General features: G+C 39.2%; 2 protein-coding genes across 2 annotated transcripts; one reads left to right on the plus strand and one right to left on the minus strand.

The window, feature by feature from the left end:
- Positions 1-1,193: 1,193 nt before the first annotated feature.
- On the plus strand, positions 1,194-17,748 carry unc119a (unc-119 homolog a (C. elegans)). Its single transcript, XM_062418887.1, has 6 exons — positions 1,194-1,317; positions 14,660-14,773; positions 15,039-15,041; positions 15,122-15,215; positions 16,419-16,591; positions 16,691-17,748. The coding sequence occupies exons 1-6, from the start codon at positions 1,194-1,196 to the stop codon at positions 16,801-16,803; spliced, it is 621 nt and encodes a 206-aa protein (XP_062274871.1). The 3' UTR covers positions 16,804-17,748.
- A 1,426-nt stretch (positions 17,749-19,174) lies between these two features.
- foxn1 (forkhead box N1) lies at positions 19,175-25,354 on the minus strand. The gene is made up of 8 exons (XM_062419328.1): positions 25,235-25,354; positions 24,296-24,619; positions 24,001-24,096; positions 23,718-23,848; positions 23,297-23,393; positions 20,245-20,452; positions 19,662-20,090; positions 19,175-19,494 (listed from the first exon to the last, which is right to left on the minus strand). Exons 1-8 carry the CDS (start codon positions 25,352-25,354, stop codon positions 19,175-19,177), a joined length of 1,725 nt encoding a protein of 574 aa, XP_062275312.1.
- Positions 25,355-27,037: the final 1,683 nt, after the last annotated feature.

Raw genomic sequence — 27,037 nt, forward strand, 5'->3', positions numbered from 1 at the left:
GTTATGTTGTTCGTTTTATTAGACATTTATTAAAAAATAGTTTCACTGTTGCCAACATCCAAATGTGCTGTGACATGAAGTCAAACCACTGCTATAGGTTTTCCTCGCTGTAATATAATGTAACAGGAGGGATTCCTGTTCATAGCTACTAGCAATTAAAACATCCTCTTCAAATTTGCTTTCAATTTAAGTGACAGAGGCCAAAACCACATTTATTTTGTGCAAAAAAGCATTTAAAACTGTATCTGAAGCTTATATTCAGTTTGAATTAAGTGGATATCTGCCACATTCAACATCTTTTTAGCATCAAATTCCCCTTTGTGTTCCCTTGTTGAACTGTGGGGGAAGTAAAGAAACAAAAAGAGGGACATTGGCACAAACTTTGAATGATATCTACTTGATTTGACTCATTTAAAACTTAGCTTCATATAAACTTGCATTTTTGCACAGAAGGAGGCTTGTGGGCATCATGAAGGAATCTTCTAATGGCCAGCATGAACAGGAGAAATTATTACAGCAAGAAAAACCTAGTACAATGTTAATTTGGGCATGTGGCTGTGATTTTAAGACTGACTCGAAAAACTGTGAAAATATCCTTTAAGGTAACTATTACTCTCTAAAGTGCTGAAACATCTCCTTTGTGCAGGAATTAAAGCAAACAAATGTGTATCACCATTACCTAGACCAAATCTACAGTATATTTTTAAGAGTTTATTTCTTACACAAACTAACCTCTGCTACCCTGGAGGCAGCAGCTCATCTCTGAATGGAGAAACCAGCATTGAGTAATCAGTTACTGTTCCTGAGTAAAGCCCAGCCATGCACGCACCGGTGTGTGAGCAGATGACGAGGAGCGCAGACTGTCGGCCACGCACCAATGTTCGGTTTAAAGCCTCAGGATTTGGATTAAATAGCTTGTGAGAGAGCCGATGAGCCTTGAGCGAGGGAGGGAGGGAGGAGGTGAGGGAACTGAGGGCTGATTTTTATCTTTTACCGGATCGAGAAGGGGAGGAGGCACGGAGAATGAGTTATTCTTGTAGCAGCACTGAGCCTGTTTGCTCTACGGTGTATTAGTCAGCGCGCAACTAAAGGCTCCGACGCAAGTAAATCGGCTCCTGTGGCGACGACGCCGATAGCATCAGAAAGCCTCAGTCCCTGCCAGGTTGCTCCCCCAACAGCTCTCCTCGCTGGACATGAAAGTGCAGCAAGGCTGCAACTCATCAGACATGGGGATCCCGGTTACAACCGAAGAAGAATTGCGCAGAAATACCGTAATAACGCCCGAGGATGTGCTTGGGTTACAGAAGATCACCAAGAGTAAGTAACCTGCTGTTGTATAATTGGCACGTTGGGAAGAGTAGTTAAAGCCTTACAGTTGGAGGAGATTAGTGCAACCCAGCTGTTGTTGCTTGTGTGTATACTGCACTATAACATACAGACTATTCGCTGCGTTAATGTGCTGTTTGGTTGTTAAGCACACATAGATACCATGGACAGCGACTGTCTGAAAGCACCTCAAATACTCTCTATACCTTCAGCGACTACTTTTAGCCTTTGTGTGTTACAGCCAGTGAGCAGTTATATGTTTAATATCTTGCCCAAAAGCCCTTGAGAAGGACATTGGTGCTTCTCTGTTCTCAATGGGGCAAACATCATGTTGTGTATGAGTGTGCATCCCCTCTGCATCTTGAAGGTACAGAGTAGAGAGAGAGAGAGAGAGAGAGAGAGAGAGAGAGAGAGAGAGAGAGACAGAGAGAGAGAGAGAGAGAGAGAGAGAGAGAGAGAGAGAGAGAGAGAGAGAGAGAGAGAGAGAGAGAGAGAGAGAGAGTGCTTCCCAAATCCTGCTGGAAAAAAAAAATCAGGCTCCTACTACATCCTCACCTCAAGACACCTGTGGCTCTGAGGTAACAGGTGGCTGGAGATGTGATCCACTGATTATACCTCATCACAGACAGTAGACAGTAGGAAGGAATACACGTGAGAAATACTATCAGCCTGTTGTTTAACTATACGGATTATGTAATGAAAGCATTGTTGGCAGTCAACTGGTAGTTGTAACTTTGAACTTGGTTAATCAATTTCATTTCATTCAGTGCCACATAATATCATACACTCATAAAGCATACCTGGATTACTTATTTAATTCAACTAAAATGCTTCAGTCTGATGGTTCGGCCCATTAATTACAGTATTGTTGCTTTGTTTGATAGTGAGGTTGGACTGAATGTGTGAAATGCTGTGAAATGAGCATATATCTAAGCAAAGTCAAGATAGTGTACAGTACTTTTTATGGCAATGGCAGGTTGTTGTTGACCCACTACAATACCTGAGGCCTTTAATGAGTTACATTGGTAGTTGAGTCTATTTCATAAATGGGCATTTTAATAAAATTGGCTAATGCAAAATAACAATTCAACCAGGTCGTTTATGTTTCATGATGTTGTAAAAAGATTTATTTACACCAAAAACTGATGAAGTCAAAACTGAACTTTCCTCAATCACAAAACCCCCCAAATTGTAACACCAACTCTCTGCTCTCAGACCATCACATCTGCTTTCATTTTGTACCTTCCTCAGTGGAAAAGCAATGCCAGGGCCGCGTCAGTGCGATAATACCTAAATCACTCATGATGGTGCAGTAATCTCCACTCTCCACAGACATGTAATCTGGATTATTCCAGGAGGGCTGTAACACAGCATTCTGCAATGGCGTGATACACCTCAGGTAATTAATGACCCTGGAGTCAAAGTGTAAGTGAGTCTGTTTACATTGAGGATATCAGAGAAAACATGTAGTTGCTCCATAGCCGTTCATTTACTGGGTTTGCACAGCTGCAAATGGTTAAAAAATGATCAAATATGTGTAATATCCTCTAACAAATTTGATATTTCATGTTTTGTATAACCTGTCAGCAATAATGACGATAATATCGGGGTTCATCTGATGTGAAATCTGCTTCCTTCTGTGTTTCCTCTTAAATGATTTCTAAACAAGCCTCAATCATTTTAGAGCAGCGGACCATACAAAAGACCTATACCACAGAGATAAGCATAGTGTGCTGCACAATTCAGACTATTGTTTTCTGCCACAAGAAAAAGAAAATTGCAGCTGGAAAAGAGGGGAGCAGAAAATGCCTCACCCTGCGGTGTAAATGACTTTTCCAGTTGTGCTTTAGGGTGGTAAATGCCACCATTTTGGGGCAGCCCTGCTCCAGTCAGTCACGGTGGTTCAGCACTGATAAGCGGGACACAGCACCACATTGTCACGCGGTCAGAGAGGAGGAGAAGTATAATCCTGGCAGCAGAGAAGCATCGCTGCGATATGACAAATGGCACACTATCAGTCTGCTGTTGACATGACAGATGATGTATGATATGCAGGCAGACATAACATACTGCTGTTGTCGAACAAATATATAATAACAAGAATTACAGTAATTACTGAGGGATACAAGTGTGAAATAGAATGATTTATGGTCATTGTAAACACACAACTTCCCCGTTTGATATATATAATTGGTTTATCTGTGTTTTTCTGGCATCCTTTTGTAGTGAAAATGCTATTTACTTCTCTCTTGTGCCCACTTTCTTTCAATCCAACATGTCCAATTGTGCCTCTGTGTGCTGTAGAGAGTAATCAAAGTAAGAGAGGGAGAAATTCCTGTTGGACAAAAAAAAAGTTGCAAAATTGTGCCTCTAAATGAAAATGCTCTTTAGCAGAGGTGGCCCACATGTTCAAGTCACAAGCAAGTCTCAAGTTTTAACCTTCAAGTCTCAACCAAATCCTAAGTTACAGTGGTGAGAATCAAGCAAGTTAAATCGAGTCACTGCTGAGGTCAAGCCTCAAGTCAAGTTAGCTAGTAACATACCTGCATAGTTTACTGGTAACACAGCCTTGAATCAGTCCCCCAATTGTCTTTTATGATAATGATGAGTTTTCTCAATAAAATATCAATAAGAAGCGAAGTCTAACATATAGTATCTTGAACTTAAAGTTACTACAAGGAACATTGAACTGGTTGTTACAGTTTCATGATGTCTGTGATGCCTCTATATTACCCACATAAGCAAACAAGAGTCAGATTCAAAATGAGACGAAACGATTTATGGTTTGCAGACCAGAAGACGCTATTTTTACATTACAATTACAGTACATTGTAGTATGAGGGAGGACAAAGATGTTACTAGGATGAGGGGATGACATTTCTATTTGTGTGAGACATTAAAAGTAAAGTTAGACTTGTTGATTTCTTCCCAAACAGAGAGAGAGAGTGTGAACGAGCTAAGCAGCTAGAGGGTGAGAAAAGAGAACAAGCGACTGTGTGGCAAAAACAAAGGAGTGAATCGCCAGATTTGGTGTGAATGCATCCTTACATGTAACGAGGCGTTAACTTTGCTTCACTATACTTTCATATTACAATTATTAATCTTACGCGAATAGATGCATCACCTCATTGTTATGCATCCTGCAAACAGCTGTGTTTTAAAAAGGAAAGTTAGTATCAAAAATAAGCAGTGTGTTTCTTTCACTCGTTTCCATAACAAATGCATGCGCTGACCTTTTACGACACGAGGCTTAGGTGCTCATGGGAAATGAAGTCTTCATTCCAGGAAATTCTTTTGTCCACAGGGATATTAAAACCATCATGAAATCCAAGCTCCTTTTAGCAACTTTACAGGTAGTTTTCTAGCTAACATTTGACCAACCAATAAATTAAAAAAGACACATTTGCGTGCCTTTCTTTATGGGTTTTGTAGCGACAGATGGAGTTTGGAAGGTTAAGGTTATAATGTCACTGATTTTTGAGACTTTGCATACCACTATTCTATTCTTAATACAACCATTGACAACAGCATCCTTTAATTATTTGATGTGACTCAAGTCTCAAACCTGTGCACTTTAGTCTTTTAATTTAACTGCAGTTCGTTTTGAATGTAAACCACAGATTTTAACTTGTGCAGCTCAGGTTGATCATAGCACACCCAGAGCTCTGTGTTATCGCTCGTGGTGAACGTAGATGTTGGGGTGGAGATGGGTTTGCGCTAACCTCATAAATTGATAAGCAGTTCAACAGAAATATTGGATTACCTTCACCTCTGAGGAACTGTGTTGAGTATTTTACAAAGTTGTAGTCAAGGTTGTCTGGTCCTGTTAATCTGTTTCTGATATAATCACTAGGGCTTCCTGTACGAGGATGAAAGGTGCGTTCAGGTTCCAAAGAAGACTAGAAGAGTATGAAGGTCAGAGTATGCTTGAAACAAACTAGTTCGTACAACATGTTGTTAATGTGCTTACAGCTGTTGCAAACCACCTCGAGGTCTGGTATCAAGTATATCAAATATGGATAACTGTGCACACGTTACACATCAAATGCACCCATGGGCAGCTGGGCACACAAAAAGTGACAGAAGCGGTTGTGTGCAGAATGAAAAAAAAACTTTACTTTCTCATGTCAAATGTCAGTTTTGGAAAGTTAAATAAAACATATCGGCTGCAGGCATCTCTATGTAATTTGTGTGGTGGGAAGATGCTTCAGATGCAGCTTTATTATCTGGCAAGCACTTCATTTTAAGTATACTGACACCTTCAAGTAAAACATCCATCAATATCAAATGAACTGTGATGATAAACATTTATGTTTTGTTCTATAGCTGACCATAAGCTGCTTTTTGTTATTCATATTTTATTATTCAATCATATTAAATGTCCTTTATCTCTTATTTAGAATCTTGAAATACTGTTTCACTCTCTCCGTCATTGTGATAATCAATAATATTATATAAGAAATTCACATTGTGGCCTTGTGGTCTCACTAGATCTCCATTATATTTGCTTCACTAATTGAGTACATTTCAAAACCTTACACAACAGCAGTGCCACGATAATTCATGAAAATACATCATGTCCAAACAAAACACAGAAAGATACCTTCACAAAGTAAAAACAACACTGGAATTATTATGTAATGAGAGGTAGGAGAACCTCTTTTGAACTGCAGGTATTTTTTGACTCAAAGACTCTGCATTGGTGTGTAATTTTACCTCGTCCAGATGATTCACTCAGAACAGTCCGGTTCCTTTTACACTAATGGGTGATCAATGGCATTAATAAGTCTGGGACACAGAGCAGTGCTTTATCTACGTCAGGCGGGATTTCTACCCTGTGATGTCTACCAACACAATGGATACAGCTTTAATTAAAATTGATTGGTGCAGCCGGTTCTTAATCTCCTATGTGCAGCTGTCACAAGGTTACTCTTTCAGAGTGATCTTACATGGAGAGAAGCGGCTTGTTGCGTCAACATCAGTAATCAACACAATCTGATGAATTTCACTTACTCTTTGAATTAGGTGATTATTGTCATTTTATTGACATTTTATTATGCTATATGTGCATTAGGTAAGAGAGCACTGACCTGTAGTGGGAAATCAGTGTGTCAGAGTTTGATAGGGTTATTGATCAACACTGGTAACTAGAGATGACTGGCTCATGCTGATATTTCTGGCTGGCTGAAGCTCAGTTTTGAGGTCCAACTCTTTAATCCTGACTTTCCATTTTTATTCAACCGCCTCTATCAGGTCAGACCAGCATGCAAAGCAGCCCTGGAGGTGCTCTTACCCTTGGTAAGAGGTGAATAATCCTAAATGCTTCAATTTGGAGAAATAAAAATAAAATAACTTTTTTTAAAGCTTAATGTTGCCTATACCGACTTTTGGGCTACTGGCTGTGATGTGAGAGTGAGCTGAAAAGCTGTAGTTGGTTCCAGTAACTTGACAGCATAGTAGCTTGAATCACACATTTGCTTGCACAGTGACTTTTGGATATAAATCCTGTTTGAGGTTTAATTCCCAAACATTATCATATATAATTTATTTTAATGTAGATGCAGCATTTCATTTTATTCTACAGCAATTTTACTCTTCAGATTAACTCAGATGCAAGTGATCAGTGTCATATTTCCTGCTCCTGGATTCCTGAAAGCCTTTTAGGTTCTTTCTCAGAACGCCTTGGCTGCAAACTGTCACTGTCCTCACCTAAAATGACCAAAAGGTGTTTTTAGTTCATGCCCTTAGAGAGGAAGAGGAGCGGGGAGAGTAGAGGGAAGAAGGCAGACAAATCATTAGTGCCTATCCAGGTGTGTGTGTGTGTGTGTGTGTGTGTGTGTGTGTGTGTGTGTGTGTGTGTGTGTGTGTGTGTGTGTGTGTGTGTGTGTGTGTGTGTGTGTGTGTGTGTGTGTGTGTGTGCATGTGCGCGTGTGTGCGTACGCGCGTGCGTGTGTGTGTGTGTGTGTACTATCATTGTGTACTGTCAATGTACAAAGGAGAGAGAGGTTAGATCACACTTGGTAATGAAGTGGTATCATGTGGTTTATCTGAAGAACAAACACTCCTTATTGAGCTACTGATTCATGTTGCACATTTCCAGCTTATAACTGTAGTCTGACAATCACACAAACAGCTAATCCTGATTACTTTTGCATGTATTTGAGCACAAATGTGACATTTTATTTGTATTTTTTGCAGTCATACAGTACATTTATTTATAGCTTTGCTCAGACTGGAAACAGGAAGAAACAGCTAGGCCATTCATTAACATGCATCTCATTTGTTTAATAATTGGTGAACTTGTGAGAGGTGCTGGTCGGCAGATTCTGGCTTGTCATTTCACTCTGTGAAGCCTTTAAACTAAGCTAAGATAACCAGCTGCTGGCTGTAGCCTCATATTCAACAGATAGACACAAGAATTGCATCAATCTCTCTGCAAAAAAACAATTAAGTGTATTTCCCACAATGTTGATTGCTAAAACTTTTTTTTTTTTGTTATTGTTGTTGTTGTACTTTTTTCAGCTTTATGGTTCACTGTCAGTCTCACACAGGGAGCTTAGATCACAATATGTGTCTTGATAATACCATCACACTTTTTTTTTTTTCACTCTGTAATGCAGACCAAAGAAAGATAAGAGGAAAAAATCTCATCTGCATTCAGCTGCTCAGAATGCAACCTCTGCATGAACCTCGCTATTTGCCAGTTTGCCTACAGGTGCTGCTAACTGAGAGACATGAAACAGCCTGCCATACTCAGGTGCGCTGTACATCATGATGTGAACATCAAAGTGCAGAACTAATGACACTAGCCGCCCATGGCTATGGATTATTTTAACGTTAAGACAGGTCAGCATGTCTGCATTGTTCTTCCCCATGTTTTCAGATTAATTCAACGCAGAGTTTCAGCATTGATCAGAGACCACAGAGTCAAATGGAACGAATAAGGCATGTGAAGTCAATCCCTGTGGCTGAAAGTCTCTAACTCCAGGCTAATCTTGGGGATTAAAGAGCTATAAGTGGCAGCTCGCTCACTCCTTTTTTTGAATGCCACTTCGGTGTCAGGCAGGCCCTGTGTATCTGAACACAGGAACACAGCATGACTCAAGACTTGGTGCTAATTTTACTCTGTTTAGAGAGGCTGCTGCCAAAGGGATCTTTTTAGTTCAGAAGAGTCCAAATTATTATGTATTATTAGAATAGATGGGATTGATGATTAAAGGCCACACAGAAAATTTCATTGCAAGACTAAAAACAGAAAAAAAGACATGAAAATTGCCTGTGAAAAGTGATGCATTGTAAAATCTTCCTCCAAGCAAGTGAAGGAAGACTCGGGTGTAATTATGGCAGATCACCTGCACTGAGAGTTAATGACATATTCCCCCAAAGGGACAATAAATCTTAATATATCAGTTTATATTGTAATTGAAGTCAATGCTGACATACATTTTAATATTCTGCATGAAATCCAGTCTCTATTTTAGATCCTGATTCTTCCTGTGCTTCAGGGTTGTGAGACGAAGCCTTACATAGGAGGAGGTCTCAGGTAAACCAGACGTGGAACATTTCATTTGCATACCACTGATGCCTAAACTGAGATACTCTCCTTTGATTTGCTGCTGCACCTTGTTGTTGCAGAGCAGCCAGGTGGATGAGGGGAAGGAAAAAGACAGGCTAATCAAGCTGGCACACTATCAGGAGGGTTGCTAGGTGACAGTGTTGAAGGAAGTGAAGTGGTACACTTCATATGTGCGTGCGTGCGTGCGTGCGTGCGTGCGTGCGTGTGTGAGTCTGTGTGTGTGTGAGTCTGTGCGTGTGTCTGTTTGTGTGTCTGTGTGTGTGCGTGGGAGAAGGAGATGAAGAAAAAGGAAAGAACTGAGGTATGAAAGCTGTACATCATGATGTTTTTTGGAATATTTTTCCCCTCATAATTTCAATACAAGGTCATTCATGCAGTAAGAAGATGTCATGGTTTAGTATGAATTTACAGTACAGCCAGCAGTCAGTTAGCTTAGCTTAGCACAGAGACTAGAAACAGGAGTAAACAGCTTATCTGGCTCCATCTAAGGGTAAAAACATCTGTCTAACTGCACCTCTGAAGTTCACAAATGTACACATTATATCTCATTTGTCAAATATGTACAAAAACTAAAGTGCAAAAAATTACACATTGTGGTATTACTGGGGGGGTTTATGTGCAGATTATTTTCAGTGGACAAATGGCTAAAGCCTGCTCATAAAGTCGCTGAATGTTGCTAAATTATGTTGTGCACTAATTGCCTGTGTCATCATGACGTAACCATATATAAGATCTGAAAAAATGAAAGCAGGGAAAACAAAGTCAAACAGGAAAAAAACAACTCACTATTCTAAACTGTGTAAGAAATGTAACTTAAATAGTAAAGACAAGTTACATCATTTAGAATAAAGACAAAGGAGAAGCAGTTTCTTGGTTTAAAAAAGAAGCAGATTAGTGATTGCTCATTAGGTACGCATGTCTCTGTCCGGCGGATGATTGGTCAACTGAAGGTGCAGCTGCTCTGTCTCAGTCCAGAGAGCTCTAGCTACATATTTAGCATACAGACATGACAGTGGTATCGATCCTCTCAGCTAACTCATTCATGGAGTTATTATAATAGTTGAATAGGGCACTATTTATACTCACTTTGTATCAATTTTCCAATGGGCTATGGTCATTATAGACTTCCAAGTACTGAAAATCATATCAAATCATAATAGTTCATTACTCTGACAATCAACCTGTTTTTGTGTATTTTCTCTCAAATTCTCAAGTACACACCTAGGCATATGGTATTGTGAAACAGGGCCCTGTTTGGTCCTAAAAGGGGCCATTTTTTTCCTCAAAAGTGCATCATCCTCAGTCTCTCTGTCGGTGTAATTGTCTCTTTGTTTCTTATTGAAATGGAAAATGACTCTCATCATTCAGTTTGTGTATTGTGTTTGTGCTTTTCTCTCCCAGCAGCTCATATCTCGTTTTGTTTTCACTGAACAGTGAGGATCTGAGAAAGGGGACGATTATTTTATTACTACTACTCCAAATCTCTGAAAAGTAGCAGTCAGCCATCATCAGTCAAACTGATCTGTGTGCAGAGGCTGTGAAGTCTGAAATCAAAATGTTTTGCGGACTTGGTGACAAGCTCATGTCATGTGACAGGCGTGTGAGTTTCATATGACTGTACGAGTGACATGGTTACGTGTGAAGTCTTGCGTTTGACCAAGTGACTTTGTTGATCAGATGAAATGCTGCATCTGTCTTATTCAGCAAGTTTGGCAAGTAGCCATCTCTGATTCACAAATACATTGAGAGTTCTCAGTCCCATCTTAATCAGAAATGATCCATTCAGTAGGAACACAATCTTACTGTAATTAGGGCTAGGAGACAAAATGAGATATATTTTACCAGCTATTGATACAGTGATATAGTAGATGATTAGGGGATGGTTTCAGAAGATATTTACACTATTAGATTGTTTGAGGAATAAAATAATTACTAACATGGAGAGAATGCATAATTCATATTGTGTCATATACAGTGTATTGTAGTTTTTAATATGAGGACAAAAAACATTATATTTCCCTGCTATATTCTGATACTGAATATCATGTTAAGGATGCATTTATAGAAGCTTTTTTTCTGTAATGTGTCCAGTTTCTAATACAGTGACAAAGGCCTCTGGCTAATTCTAAAGTATGGCATTACTCTAAATGTCAATGACTTGTCTTCAGAGCTTTGTGTACATTCATTTACTGTTTTTTTAAAGGTGTCTTAAAGGTGCATTGTAATATAGTATAGAATAGAATATAAGTATTTTTTAATTAGTGTATGATCACCTGAAAATGAGAATTGTTGTGTTTTCGTTAACTTAGAACAAGCCCTTTATATCTATATGTCCTTGGAGGCAGCCTTGCTGTACCGCAATTTTTATGTAGAAACCCAGAACGGACAAACCGAACACTGGCTCTAGAGAGGGCCTTTAACATTTTTCATGTGTTTTGCGTTTTTTCACGTTTTTTGCAGCCACTGTAGGTTCTCCTACACATTTGAAAGGGGTAGGGAGAGATATTCACATGGTTGCTATCTGCAACATCACTACTAAATGCCATGAAATCTTACACACTGGTCCTTTAAAAATATTATTGGGTAGAAGTCATGGGGTTGATGCAAATACCGTCATACCATTGTGACTGCATATCATTTAGCAGAGACAGCATTGTGTATACATTGGTTTGTAATTAGTCTACGGTAACTTCATCAAGCACAAATGTACTTATTAACCATGTAAGCATAATATAAACAACATAGTAAAACTAGCCCTAAAGTCAGGGCCCTTCTACAAGACTGGTTGTATTGTTTGTCTTCATATTGTGCTTTCATGGTGCATACAGTATTATCAAACCAATCTGCAATGAATCAATGAAAAGATATTACCACATGGTGAACCTGGACCCTGGGACAGTCCGTGTAACCCAGCCTTGATTTTATGGGTACAAGCAGAAACAACAAAGCCCTAAGCTGACGATTGTATTACATAACAGTATTTGGTACACTTTTATGATTTATAGTAGCTTATGTCCTAGTGAAGATGATTTGACTTATTTCTCAAACTCTCTATGATTACTTTGCATCAGGCAAGCAATGGAAGTTTTGCCTCACTGAAGTAATACAGTCCCAGACTAACAGTAGGCTTACAGTAATATTCTCAGAGCAGATAAGCCCCTCACATCAAATGAACTGGCACTAGAGGGCACTGCATCAAACAGCCGCTCACTAACCCTCTTACAGTATTTTGGAAGGCAATATAAAGAGTTTTTTTTTTAGCAAGAGCAGCTTTATATGGAAACATCCAGATCAGTCCACTAGTGAGCATGTGATGTTGGCCATGGCAACGCTCCACTCGCATCTACAGTTTGTTGGCATGAAGTCGTCACCACAGATGAGCCCAGTTCAGTCTTCCCAGTGCACACAAAGCCATTTAAATTCAAGTTATACATACAGTATCATACTCTGCATACATGTACTGTACATGCTCATGGTCCAATAGTCAGTGACATTTTTCTGTGTGGACGCTGGAGTTACTGAATTATTCATTATATTTTTGAGGGGCGGATTCATGTTGGGTAATTGTGGAGGAAATGTGGAAATTAAAGTATTTTAGCATCAGTTGCCATCAAAAGACATGAAAACAAAAGCCACTTAAAGGTGCAGTGTGTCGAATTTAGTGGCATCTGGCATAATGGACTTGGTAGAAATGGAATATATGTTTTGATTAGTGTATTATCACCTGAAAATAAGAATAGTTGTGTTTTTCGCTACCTTAGACTGAGCCCTTTATATCTCCATGGGGAGCGGGTCTTCTTCCATGGAAGTCGCCTAGAACAGACAAACAAAACACTGACTCTAGAGAGGCCCTTTCCTGTGTTTCACAGCCACAGAAGGTTCTCCTGCATGCTTGGAAGGGGGAGGGGGAAGGGAGAGGGTTGCAATGTGCACTAAATCCTGCACACTGGTCTTTTAAAGTAGTCTTAAAGCAGTTTGTTGAAGGCTATAATGTAGAACTCATAAATAAAATCATTATGGAACTGATGTGTATATGTGCAGATATGATTTATAAGTATACCAGCATGAACCACTATGAATAATGCTGAGGATTTATTTATTTAATTTTCTTTACTTTGACAGGGACAATGCACATTAAACATCACTGTAAATGTGTCAGTGTTAGCCAAAAGACGGTGAATGATGATATACAACTGATAATGTTAACAGCATTAAAGGATTTTAAAGCACTTGAAGTTGGCTTTAAGGATGAGGCTGGCAATCTTCTATATTTCTGTTATTGTCAACCAATCTCATTTGCAGAGTCAAACAAACAACAAATTGAGCTGAAATCAGTATTTTCTGTAATTAACATGTCACAAGATCAACTAAAACAGCATAATGCACAGTGCACTCTCACATGCTCCGCCGTTTTAAAAGGTAGATTACTTTTGTCATGTGATGTCTGTTGTTTGACAATGGTGCAGTTTGACTCCATCACTTCTTGAAAAAAAAGATATTTACATGGTCTTTATCTGATTAGTCAATGACATTTTCTTTACACGGAGCAAGCTGATAACTGAGAGATGTCATCTTTTCTGTAGTTTCACTGTCAGCTTTTATTAAACATCTCTGTGGAGTCATGTGTGTTGTTACTTCTTGTCACATGTAATCTGTGATATTCACCTGGTTTTACATCAGCATTCAAAATATGCAGTCCACTGTATTTCTGAAAACAGCAAACTCTAAATAGTCCTGTTTCTCAAGAACAGCATTTTTAGCCGAGGTGTCAGGTATAGTGTACTGTTCTTTATGAAAAGGTCTATAAATATCCACAAGCAGGTGGCTAAAGCTTGTGTGGCCCATCTGCTCGCTAACCCCTCGGAAATGCAACTGTGTGAGTTGGTATGTGGATTCTCTCTCATGTGTTTTCCTTGGTAATAAACTGAAGGTAACTTCTGACCTGTGTTGCAACGCCCTCGCTGTCTTTTCTCTATGAAATCAAGAAGGAGAAGGACCGTTCAACCTTATGTAACATAGCCAGTAATAACTGCCCCTACCATAACTCTAATGAGATAGTAGCATGCGTGTGTGCTTCTGGGTGTCGATGTGTCTGTGTGTTGTTTCTATGTGTGTAGTTCCAAACTGGTCAGTCCATGTGATGGTAAAACACAATAAGCCTCTTAGGTCTAATCCCGGTCCGTTGGGAGGAGAGTGTCTCTCACACACACACACACACACACACACACACACACACACACACACACACACACACACACACACACACACACACACACACTCACACACAAACACACACACACACACACACACACACACACACGCACACACACACAGTGCAAGTATGGCCAAATCTGTCACCCTGCTCAGGGTACTTGGGTTGCTTTCTTCCAGTGGCTTCTGAACAAAGCATGGAGGCAATCAAAACGTTTGTGGTTATTGTTGCTGTCACATTTTAGCACAGAATCAGAAGGTTTTAAAAAAAAAATAAACTGTCTTTGGCTTTATTGTTACTGCACTGATGAGCATCAGTCTGAAGTATTCAGCTGTGAACAGGCTGAAGTGAATGTAAATGAGATCAGACATGCCCCTGATTACAGATATTACTATATCTTAGCAGAGAAAGATTTACATAAAAGGTTTACTTTATTCACAATGATATCATGAATATATATATATATATATATATATATATATAGTATTTTGCAGTATTGTGTGTAGATGTAGTCTAAGGGCTGTTCTTTGTCTCACTGTTTTCAGATTACCTTTGTTCTCCAGAAGAAAATGTCCACATGATTGACTTCACTAGGTTTAAGATCCGTGACATGGAAACGGGGACAGTCCTGTTTGAGATCACCAAACCTCCAATACCAGGTCAGCTCATCACCTCAGAAACTAGATAACAGATTATGAAACATGTGTACACATCTTCAAATGTATTTTTCAGCATCCAAGTTCATATTTTGTTTCATGTGACTCTCTTTCTATAGTGGTATTTAAAGAGGTACAGGCAATATGTAATAAATGCTATTCTTAAGTCTCATTTTTGATGTATGATATTTTTTTCTCACCATGACTGTGTGAGAATAGAAAATGTTGTAATTTGTGTCTTTTGTTGTCTGGTGTTCAACATTATGAGACTGTAGCAAGCATTTGTATCACTCTGTTGGAGAAATTTTAAAAAATGTCACTCCTTTTTTTTTTCAAATGTCACTTCTTTAGCAGGAGACAAAAAGCATAGTGACCCCAACGCCGGACGTTTTGTCCGATACCAGTTCACCCCAGCCTTCCTGCAGTTGCGGCAGGTTGGAGCCACGTAAGTCACTGTTGGATGCGTGTTTGTTCCCTCTATTTTAAATGAAGAAAGAGAGAGAGACATGTGTCCTGTCCTTGGAAAAGCCTAATGATGCAATACCGTCCGTTCCAACCCTGCTGCTCTGACAGAGTGCTCACACCGGATGTAGGAGATGTGTGGGCTTTAGTGTGGGCAACAGGCTGAGGATGATAAGTGTGAACATACAGAACAGCCCACCTGCTGAGTCAGGCTCCAAATAGTTGTCAGCGAGCGTGTGAGCGGTGTTCATCAGACTCCTACTGTGTGACTGATGGCAGATTTCAGTCCAATCCAACAACTGACTCATCTAGATAATCTGGGTTTAATTAAAAACCTCAGTGTCTATTAACCATAATGTGTTTTGTGCACCATATAATGGTTGAGGGTTTATTTTTTTATGTTAGAAAAGATGCATTAGATGCTCCCGGGAGCCCAGTGGTTCAGATACATTCCACATAACATGTGTGGTTTTGATTCTGATAGCAGTACCTTTGTGTCATCTCTCTTTCAACTCATTTCCTGTTGTCTCTCTCTGCTGTCACTACATAATGTAGGCATTAACAATGCCAAAAATATATATTAAAAAAGAAAATGATTTTGACCATCATTTCTATCAATTATGATAACATTATACTCAAGCAGTCTGAGAAACACTCAGATAAACCTTATTTGGAGACAAATAGTAAATAACGGTCATTCTAAACATTAATCAGAGTTTACAGACTGACTTCCAACTTCATCTTTGATATACCATACTTGCTATAGTTGTGCTTGCACACAGTTTCCTTGCACAATGACGGATATGTAGCAACATTTTACGTGCACTAAGGCTTTACTTCCAAATAAAGTGCAAGTAACTTAATGTACACATCAAAACAGAAGACAGAAGAAGAAAGAATTATCGAAGAACAATGATAATGTATAAAGCATGGAGAAATAAATGTATAAGAGTTACAAAATCAAAATCAAGAAGAAAAAAAAAGCCAAAGAAAAGAGTCCAGGTCAAAGGTGGTTTTAGATAATCTGGCTAATCTGCCAGCTGGTTTAAAACCTGTATGATCGACCAAGCACTGGTGGTTCTTTTGCACGTTGGACCCAAATTGTGAGAAGCCAGAATCACAGGAATGTTTTGTATTTTCCTTGCATCCAGGTTGGTAAACTAATTTTCTATCTGTGTCTCTGCAGAGTGGAGTTTACAGTTGGTGACACACCCATCAACAACTTTCGTATGATTGAGAGACACTACTTCCGCGACCAGCTGCTCAAGAGCTTTGATTTCGAGTTTGGCTTCTGCATGCCCAGCAGCAAGAACACATGCGAGCACATTTACGAGTTCCCCGCACTGTCCGAGGACATCAGTAAGCGCTCTGTGCAAACACCATACACAAACACACACAAGTATTCAGAACAGACAAATACAAAAAACCTGAATGTTGTGTCTTTTTTTTCTCATTTAGTGCGTGAGATGATTCTGAACCCTTATGAGACGCAGTCTGACAGCTTCTACTTTGTGGACAACAAGTTGGTGATGCACAACAAGGCAGACTATTCCTACAGTGGGGGCCCATAGAAGGACCAGCACCCTCCACCCTGTACTCCCCCGCTGTTCTAGACATTTTCCATGTTACCACTTCAGGACCAGAAACAGATGAACTGATGGATAAATCACTGGCAGTACACATATGCACACACACACATACTGTATGCACACACACACATATACACACACACACACACACACACACACACACTTATCTCATTTCTGTTGGCTCCATGTATTTCCATTCACTTATTCAGCTCTTTGCCTCACCGTCTTTGCAGGAACATCACATTCTGCCAGTGGTGTCATCAGTTTGCATCCGTGTGTGTGAGTGCGTGGGCAGTGTCTGTACATACTGTTGATTTCAGTCTGTATATGTGGGTTCCACTTGTTCATTAGGCGGGCATTGAATCAGTTAAATTTTGTGTGTTTTGATAGCCGTTAATAGTCATAAGAGTAAAAGGGGACAGCGAGTTTTGTTTGTCTTTGTTGAATCTCTGAGGAAGCAGACGAGGCAGAAACCAGCTATGAGACAAGGAGAAAAATGAAGAAGATGTTACACTAAAGATTTAAATACTAAATAATCAATTCAGGTGTATATTTATATAGTTTGTATAGGAATATCATTACATTTCTTACTCCTGAGGTTTCTTATCAATTACATTTCTAGTAGCACACATCTGAATGATTCAGTCCTCCTTCCGTGGTCATCGGTCAGGTGAATATGTGCTTTGTCGATGTGAATGTGTCATTTGTTTAATGTGTCCATGGTCATAGTACTACTATGTGTACTACAGGAGTATTTTTTAAAGAAATAGCCATTTTGAAGTGTCAGAAAACATCCATAGGCAGAATTCACGAGTCAGATACCAATTTTGATATCCAGTACGTACTCTGTAGTACTAAACACTGTGTATACTTTAATGATGATACATGTTGTAAGTATAACATTTTAAAAAGTATGTAAAGTTTTGACAGCTGAAATTCCATCACTGCAATAAATATGGGATTGTTTTTCGAAATCTTGCTGTACATTGTTTGTTTGTTTTTCACAAAAGAATGAAAGAGTACACTGAAGAAAGAGAACAGTATGCTAAACACGCATATGTTGAGCAGACAAAAGATTTTTGAAAAAGTGAAGATTATTCAAAAACAAAACCTTTCATAGACAAAATGAAATTAATATAAAACAAGTAAATATATTCTATAAAAAACATATACTGGTGGCATTGTGTTGTTTTTTACTTGATGTTGACTAAATAGTTTGTTCAGTGGTAAAGTCAGTCAAATAAAAGCACTTATAACAATTAAAGATAAACAACAGCTGTTTAAAACACAGTAACCCAAAGTGCTAAAACAATGTCTGCTGTATAAAGTTTGCAGGTATGTTATCTTCCAGCTTGTCTTGCAGCTCTTTTATCAGGCTAATGTAGAGCAAGAAAACATAAAGAACAAGCAGAAATTCAAACTTTTTTACATCAGAAGATTATTCTTCACGTGGAGCAATCTAGAGGATCACAGTGTCTCTGCTGCCATCTTCTGTGGCCACCGTCTTACTACACTGTTGCCATGGTGCCGACACTCATCCTCATTATTATTATTATTATTATCATTATTAGGCATCAACATGAATTCATGCTGAACTCATATCACAGCAGAGCCGATAAGAAGATAGAGTGCATTTATTAAGCCAAATATACACAATAGACACAGACATCCTCCAACATTTTGCATGTGTTTGTGTTTTTCAGCACTCTCAATACAGAGGAACTAAACTCTTGGAAATAGTTACAAAGCAATCCTTTATATATTACTATTATATTGTGTATTTACTGCAATTGAAATGTTGTATAAGGATTCGCTACTGAATAAATCCAACAAATCCAAATGCTGTATATCAATTAAGAAAGGTTAGGGCACCAACCATGACTTGCAACATCTGCAGTTAAAATTCAGCTGGGGATCTCTCCACTGTCATCTGTCGTCGCTCTCTATCTACAGTCACTATCTAATAAAAGCAAAATGCCAGGAAATATTAAAATAAGGATTAACAAATGACAAAATAATCAGTAATACATTTAAAATGACTTAAAAAACATTCATTAATATCAAAATGTTGTGAAATTTGTAAATCAATTTGACAATATAGTTTTAAAAAAGAAAAATTGGTTTTGAAACAACAAGCTTTCATTTAAAACTCTACTCATTGGCTATCAGTGGTTGGTGCACTCGTTGAACTGAACTCTAGTTGCTCCAGCCTGTCACTCACTGTTAAAGAGGTTTTTTGGGGGAGTTGAATGTCCACCAAGCTAATACTATAGCATGAAGCTGCCTGCTACAACATCCCACATTCAGGTGACGAAACTGTAATAAAGGTCGGGGAAAGAAGAAGGTGATCTTTTTACATTAAGGAGATGGATGTACAGGAGGTTACATACCCAGCCAGACTCTCTACCCCTGAATAAACCACAGGATTCAGCCCATTCAAACAGCCATGCTGCTCAAAAATGTGTCCATATCCTGTGTCGTCACACATGTATTTGGCTTTACATCGACCAATAGCAGCCACCTCTGATGTCAGACTGACAGGCGGCGTGGCCTGTAGACAGCTGTCCTGGACGTTGGGGTCCTGCAGGGCAGAGGTCGTGGAAAGGGATGTGGTGGTAACAACTTGTGAATCTGACACCAGGCTGTCTTTTTGTAACTCCTCCCACAAATTACCTGGGGAAAAAAGGGAGAAAACATCAAATGTATTCTGGAGGGCACCTCTAATCAGAAGGAGATGCATCTGCTTCCTTTTCCAAATTGATCCCTCTTTGCAGGAATTTTAATCTAAACTTGAATCTAAACATTTGTCTCCTGTTTGGCTTTTCCCGGCACTGTCCTACCTTGTAGCTGCAGGTCAATCAGACTGGGATTGAGCATGTCGATGTCATAACGGGCGTCCCCTTCCAACAGCAAGTCCTGCATGCTCCTTGGGCCAGCACAGTGTTCGCCCTGCAGAGCGGCATCGTAAGGTGTTGGCATCTTTCCAGCCATGGGTGAGTTCAGGCTTCCAGGCTGCTGTCCACAGGGTGAGTACTGGGCAAATGAGTTGCTAGGGTGGGCAGCGGCAGGGGGAAGATAGCATGGCTGCTGTGAGGAAGGAGGAATGTGGGAATACTGCAAACGCCTGATTGGTCTGAGCTGTGTTGAGGTGCAAGATGATGTGGCGGTGCTGTAAACAGGCAGCGGTCTGGAGGACAGGGCTGGGTTAGGGTAGGGCGGCAAAGACCTGAACTTGTTCGGTCTCGTCCCCAACAGACGATCTAGGTCCTCTGCAGAAAAAGAGTAAATGACAATTATGTGGTTTCAAGATCACCTGACTGAAAGTGTAATGTTGTAATGAAAGTGTAATGTTACACTCAGGCTCGTTTGCTAATTTCACTTTCTTTCAGCAGCAAAGTCTTTCGAGATGGTTAGAGGACCCACCTGGTCTTGCCATGCTCCTGCGAACAGTGATGGGGTCCTTGCGGCGCCATTTGTGTAACTCCTCTTGCATCTTCTCCACCTTGGCTGGATTGAGAGCCCACAGACAGCCTTTGCGGGAAGAGTTTCCATTTTTGTTTTCAACCTTCTCAAAGCACTTGTTCAGGGAAAGGTTGTGCCGCACAGAGTTCTTCCATCCATCAGGAGCCGTCTGAAAAACAGAGAAGATACAGTTTAAAGCTTTATAAAGACATGTCAGTCGTGATTGAAGAGGAAAAGTAAGGAGCACATAACAACTTATCATTATTTTTCTAACAATGAATTGATTATTGATTGATTATTCCTCTTTTATTGAATTTATTAGTTGCCTTTACTGATAGAGATAGTAGAAACAATCAGGAAGCATGAGAGAGCAATGGGAATGATGCGGCAATGACAGCTGGTTGGAATTGAACCAAGAGTGATGCAATTATATTCTCCTTAACCAATACACTCCATTATAATTTCTATTTTTTTTAAAGTCAGAAAATAGTGAAAAATGTGTGAAAAATCACGATGTCCCAGTGATACCGTCAAATTGTTTGTCTTGTCCAAACAAGAGTTCAAAACCCAAAACTCATTCAATGATTTCGGTCAGAATAATTATGTTATTACAACAATACACATTTGAGGGTGGTAGTGCTTCTCTCCTCATGTACAATAATGAACATGAACACATATTAAAAAAAACATTCAAAATGTATGTACAACAGATGAGCCGGTGAATGTCTGGCATTTTATCTGGATTGAAAATGGCAAATTTATTTATATTAATTCATTATGAAAAGTTATTTTCTGTCAATCGACTAATTGATCGATGATTGAACTGTTTCAGCTCTGACATGTGATATTAAATTTGTTTGGATGAATGAAAAATAATAATAATTGAAAAGTTAACCATTATTATTTGTGACACCCATCATAAAAAATAATGAACTTCTTCTCAGTTTTACTTTGTTTTACCCTTTTAACACACTAATTATACTCCACTTATACTCCAGTGGCTTGGCATTGACACATTGCATGAACACATCATTCGTCCTTTATTTAAACTCGAAGATGATGTTGAGCATAAAAAGCAGAATAATTACACACAAAAACAAACAATAACAGAACACAGTGTTTTGTAATCATGGTTTTAAGCCTATTGATACAATGTATGTTGCAAAGTGTTCAAGGCCCGGAAACTAAAAGCAGTTTTTCCTGTCATGTCTTGCTGTTATACACTTCATATATATATTTCATACAAAAGGCAATGATGCATGGAATAACTGTCATCAGGATAACATTTTAGAGCAGAGTGATAAACAGACAAGAAGCCTCAATTATCAGCTTCCAACTGGACAAAAGCAGCTTTGTTTCTGTACAAATTTCCAATGTTTTGTTGCAGCTTGCTCACAAGTGTGCCAACATGAAATTTAAAAGTAACTTTTTGATCCAGTCAGATACCAAGACATGTATAATCTGATACCCTCTCAATATTGTGTCCATTCAGGTTGATAATATGCAAACTATTGTCCACAGTTCTCTGACCTCTCACCCACTGCCTGACTGTGGATATATGTTTCAAATTGGACAACACTCCTGTTGGAATATAACATACCATAAGTGTTACAAATTAACTGCAATCTATTTTAAGTAGGTCAGGGCCCCTCCCTAGAGGGAATAATAAAACGTATTAATTACTTAACTATTAGCAAAGATTACTGTCTGCATGCCAAAACAAGTGTCCACTGAACTGCAGTAAACGGAAAGATCTTGTCAATATTCAGAAAGTATTTTGATTTATCAAAAGAAAAATTCACTGCTTTTTGCAAATACCCCTGATCTCTATTACTTATCATCTGTTTCATGTATTTTCTGGCCCTGCAGCATGTGTTTAATGTCACAGGCAGCTGTTTGGAAAGCAGCCATCTATAAGAGGCCTTCTTGAATATGAATGGCACAAAGTCTTTGAGCTCTTTCCAAAGTCTGAACTTATATAATTTTATAGATACCTGGAGTCCTTTGGAAAAGCCATAGTATTTGTGGCAGTCAAGGGTTCAAACAGAGGTCCAAACCTGCAGCTGCTTCATTTAAGCAATATTTAAGCACAGGGGCATGAATTTATAAATGTGATCTTCTCATTAAAATCATAAATTTACATTTTACTATTTTTTATTTCACTTATTTTATTCTCTGAGTGGTGAAACAGTTGCACAATTCATCTACCTACACTCAAACACACCGCCTGTATTAAATAGATACAATATATCATCTCATTTTACTTTCCATGCCAGCCTCATGCCTTAACAAATTACTGGTCCAGAGCCATCCAGCTGCAGGTGAAACTCACCACTCCTTGCAGTCTTTCATCAACCGTTAGAGGGATATTAGAGTGATTCATGTCAGCTACAACACAGATGTGGTGGATGATCCTTTGCTATCAACAAGACACAGGCCAAACCTGATTATACAATTAACCCCTCAGCCACTGACATACGGAGGAGAGACAAACAGCTGTTCTGAGATTTCTGAGTTATTATGCCCAGTGGTTCTGAAGTAACGGGTTAAGAAAAGGAGACAAATGAAACATCTTCAAGGATGATACCCTGAATAAATCCACCAAAACATTAGCTGCACCCTCTATGTGGCAGAAATTAAATGGCTCTTTAAAAAATGTGGATTCTTCAACAAGTGTAGGGAAGATTGTCAAAAATACTAAGGTTGAAATCTATATAAATCTATATAGATATATCTATATATCTATATTAAAAGAGTAAAGAGACTAGTTAGTTTCATCACTATTAGTCTGCAAAAACATGGCTCCAAGCTTAATGCCATCAACCTGCAACCAAAAAGATGAGCAGCGAAAGCAGGGCATCTACTGTACAGCTAAACACGCAGACACTACAGTGACCAGTTAAACTTGATCAAGAGCTCACAACTTCTCACAGTATGAACAATATGAGGGTTTGGGTTTTTTCAGCTCTGTTTGTTCTACTCATGGGTATGAGATTTGTCTATTTGGTTGTACCTTGAAAAAGGGGAAGTGTTCAGTCATGAAGCTGTAGATCTCACTGACCGGTAGGCTTCCTGTTTTGCTGTTTTTCAGAGCCATGAAGATCAGAATGCTGCAGTCACCAAAAAGACATAGATTTGAATTGTTTTATACATTATAAAACATATTTTAAAAATATACATCTTACACAGACATGGTGCACAGATTTAAGAAACTAGGTTAGGTTTATCCAGAGTATAGTTCCCAAATACATTACGATGGTTTGCACTTCTCCTTGGTATTGACATTTTGGACTTTTGATTTAGTATTGTAAGTATTTCACATTGAAATATTGTTTGGGTGGAACAAGGTTTTGTGTAAGGCAATAAAAAAGGGAATGAACTACAGGCAACACCCTTGCTCTTATTTCTGAGATGAATGTGAAATGTAATGTTACCTGTATGAGTAAATAGGCTTTGGGAAGAGGGAATGTGTGGGATTCTCCTTTTGTGCTTGAGTGGAGAGACTGTGCAGTGAATATTTTGAGCTGTTGGACTGGTCATTAGCAGGGTACAGTCTAGATGAGACCTGTGCAGAACAAACACACAAAAATAATGACCTGAAAGTCAATAAAAGACTGGTATACTGCTCAAAACCATGAAATATTTTCCTAAATTTCTGTAGCTTGTTTGGATTAACCTCATATCCATATATTCTACCGCATGGCAACAAAAACTCACCTGTTGGAGAGGGCTCGATGAGCTGTAGGATGGATAACTTTGAGACTGGAAGCAGGAAGGCTCAATTGGCACAGCTGGTACATCTGGGTACAAATACTGAAAAATAAATGAAAGGAACCACTTGTTTAGTGTGTTTATTGTCTGCAATAGCGCAGCTCAATTTGTGTTAGTTTGTGATCATTTCCAAACCAGCCTACAGTCCAAAATCAATAATATAATAGTCAATCCTAAGTGCCTGATAAGCTACCCTCCATAAGTCTGGAATACTTATGTGTGGCTCCATAAGTCTAGAGACCTGAATGCTGCCGTTGTTTTGGTCCCAGGATGTGGGCATCTCACTGCTGGAGCTGTGTGTAAGACTGTCAGGGCTGCAGACCTCCTGCAGGCTGCTGAAGGGAGACGAGCAGTGCTGGAGGCCACCTGCAGCCGTCACTGTGCTGTCGCTGAACTGTTGCTGGTACGGATGAAAGCGGTCTTCAGAGTCATCAGGGCCTTGTCCTGGTCCTGACCCTGAACTTACGGTCTTATCAATGCTGTGCCTCCTGTTCACAGCTGCAGCCATCAAGATGAAGGTGTTGCTGTCTTGCTGGGTGAAGCAGACATCATATCCATCCTTAATCTGTGGTGTGATCAACACCGAAGTGGATACAAATCAATAAAAACATATTTTTGCTGAGACTTTGATGCTACACTCAGCAATCAGTTAGCTTTGATTAGCATAGAGACTAGAAACAGAGGAGGAAAGCTAGCCTGGAAGAATTACTCATAATAGTAACATAATCCATGTAAAACCAAAAATTGTCATTTTTTTTCGCTTCAGACTTTGTGTGGATTGAATGAAAGATATATAATGTGCTAATTAATGAGCTTTAGAGGTTGATTTTGCCACTTTGTGAATTTGGTTACCTTTCAATGATATTTTCAGTCTTTGTGCTAAGCTAACCAACTGCTGGCAGTAGCTTCATTTTTATCATACAGACATGAGAGAAGATTAATCTTTTCATCTAGGTCTCAGCAAAAAAAAAGGAATGAGCATATTTCTTAAAATACCTAACTCAATATACCTTAAAAAGAAATACTGATCCATAGCAGGTAAAGACATTTGTCTACTGGCACTGACAAAGTTTTAATCCACAAACACTATATACACCATATAAACACTGTATAAATTAAGAAGTCAGAAGTCTGCTCTTCTATTTTCAGTGAAACAAAACAGCCTGTGGCTCATCACTACCTGTGATTCTGCCATCTGCTGGCAGGAGTCCCCACGAAGCTCACAGGTGTGTCTGCTGGCCTGAGGGGTTGATGTTTGAGACTTGCCACTGCTGGGGGAAAATCTTGGGGGTTCTGACATTCTGTACCAAAACCTGCTCCTGTGAAGAGATTTATTTTAATTTTTTAAAGCAAGCTAAACTTGAGATATCCTTTATCTTCTGATCTGATTGGATCACACAATGGATGTTCTTACTGAGGGTTCTTTCATAATTTGCAGCAGATCATATGTTCCACTTATCTGAATCATGAGCAGCATGAATGTAAAGTTAATGTTGCATGAAGCTGGTATTGTATACCATCATAAGGCAGGAAAGTGGGGGGAGAAAAAAACATATTTTCTATTCTACTTTAGATTGATACAGCTGTTGCCAAATGACAGGAAGCTATTCTGATGTGTTTTGAGGAAGCACTTCTTGCCACTGATCCTTTGAGATCATATCTACTGAGTGAGTATCCTTCTGTAAATATGCGAGATACTGTATACTGTGTCCTCTGACAGCATGAGCAAGCATATTAAAAACATTAAAGTTTGACACCAGTGGCAGGGGGTTATCTGGCCGAGTGCAAAGAAGGGTTATCTGATCCGAGCGGAGGTGAGAGACACGTGGCCCAGGTTCCAGTAAAGGTAACCTCAACCCCGACATAAACCAAGCTCATTAAAACTGCCAACAAACCATGGCTGTTAGGTCACGTAAAGCCAAATAATGCTGAGGCAGACAATCAGTTTCTCTTGTCGTGTGCGTGTGTGTGTGTGTGTGTGTGTGTGTGTGTGTGTGTGTGTGTGTGTGTGTGTGTGTGTGTGTGTGTGTGTGTGAGAGAGAGAGAGAGAGAGAGAGAGAGAGAGAGAGAGAGAGAGAGAGAGAGAGAGAGAGAGAGAGAGAGAGAGAGAGACAGAGAGAAGTAGCAATCATAGCTCTTTCTTTTAAGATGAGAGGGGGCTTTAAGGTGAAAGCTGAGAGATTGCCTTTTCACCACTGTGGCAACAAATCCTCTCATCTGCTTGACAGACACCCTGCCACCATCCAGAACAGATGCACTTAGAGTGAAGTGAAGTAGAAACTTAAGCAGTGGTGAAAGTCCGTGTGAAGCTTTCTAATCATTAGGACCTAAGAGAAACTGTGCAGTATTCACTAAAGGTTCAAATAAGCTTTTTGTTTTGCATCCTTTTATTATTTTTCATTCATTTTTTATTTGCAGAACAATGAATGGTGCCTTTGGTGCAATATGCTGACAGCGAAGTAAGATGTTCCACTTCACAGTATTTGGCAATCATATTTTTATGATTAATCATCCGTCAAATGAAGTCACTTAAGTTTATTTATATTGCACTTTTATAGAGCAAAGTCCCTTCACAACCTGATGACATACAGTAAGATATACATGACACCTTTCATACATCACTGTGTGAAAAAGAAGGCTTATTTGATAATATCCCTGTTTCATAATGACCTTATTTTCTCTGTCAGATCTTGGCTGGTTTCTGCTCTCAGCAGCCTCACTGTTTGACTGACACGACTAATGGACACTAAACATCTAGTTTTACACTTTCATCAGTTATGTAATTAGTCAAATTGCTCCCTATAGTTCTTCTTGTCTGTTTAAGGACCATTAAACTGCGTCGTATTTACTAATGAGAGCCTTGACAGAAGAAAAATAGTCTCATAAAATCTCAGAAAGTATCATTACAAATCACACTTACACTTGCGCATCGTTTTCAAGACTGCAAATACTGATTATCAGCAATGTCCATTCAATTTCATAA

The sequence above is a fragment of the Scomber scombrus genome, chromosome 5 (assembly GCF_963691925.1).
Source record: "Scomber scombrus chromosome 5, fScoSco1.1, whole genome shotgun sequence".
Classification (NCBI taxonomy): Eukaryota; Metazoa; Chordata; class Actinopteri; order Scombriformes; family Scombridae; genus Scomber; species Scomber scombrus.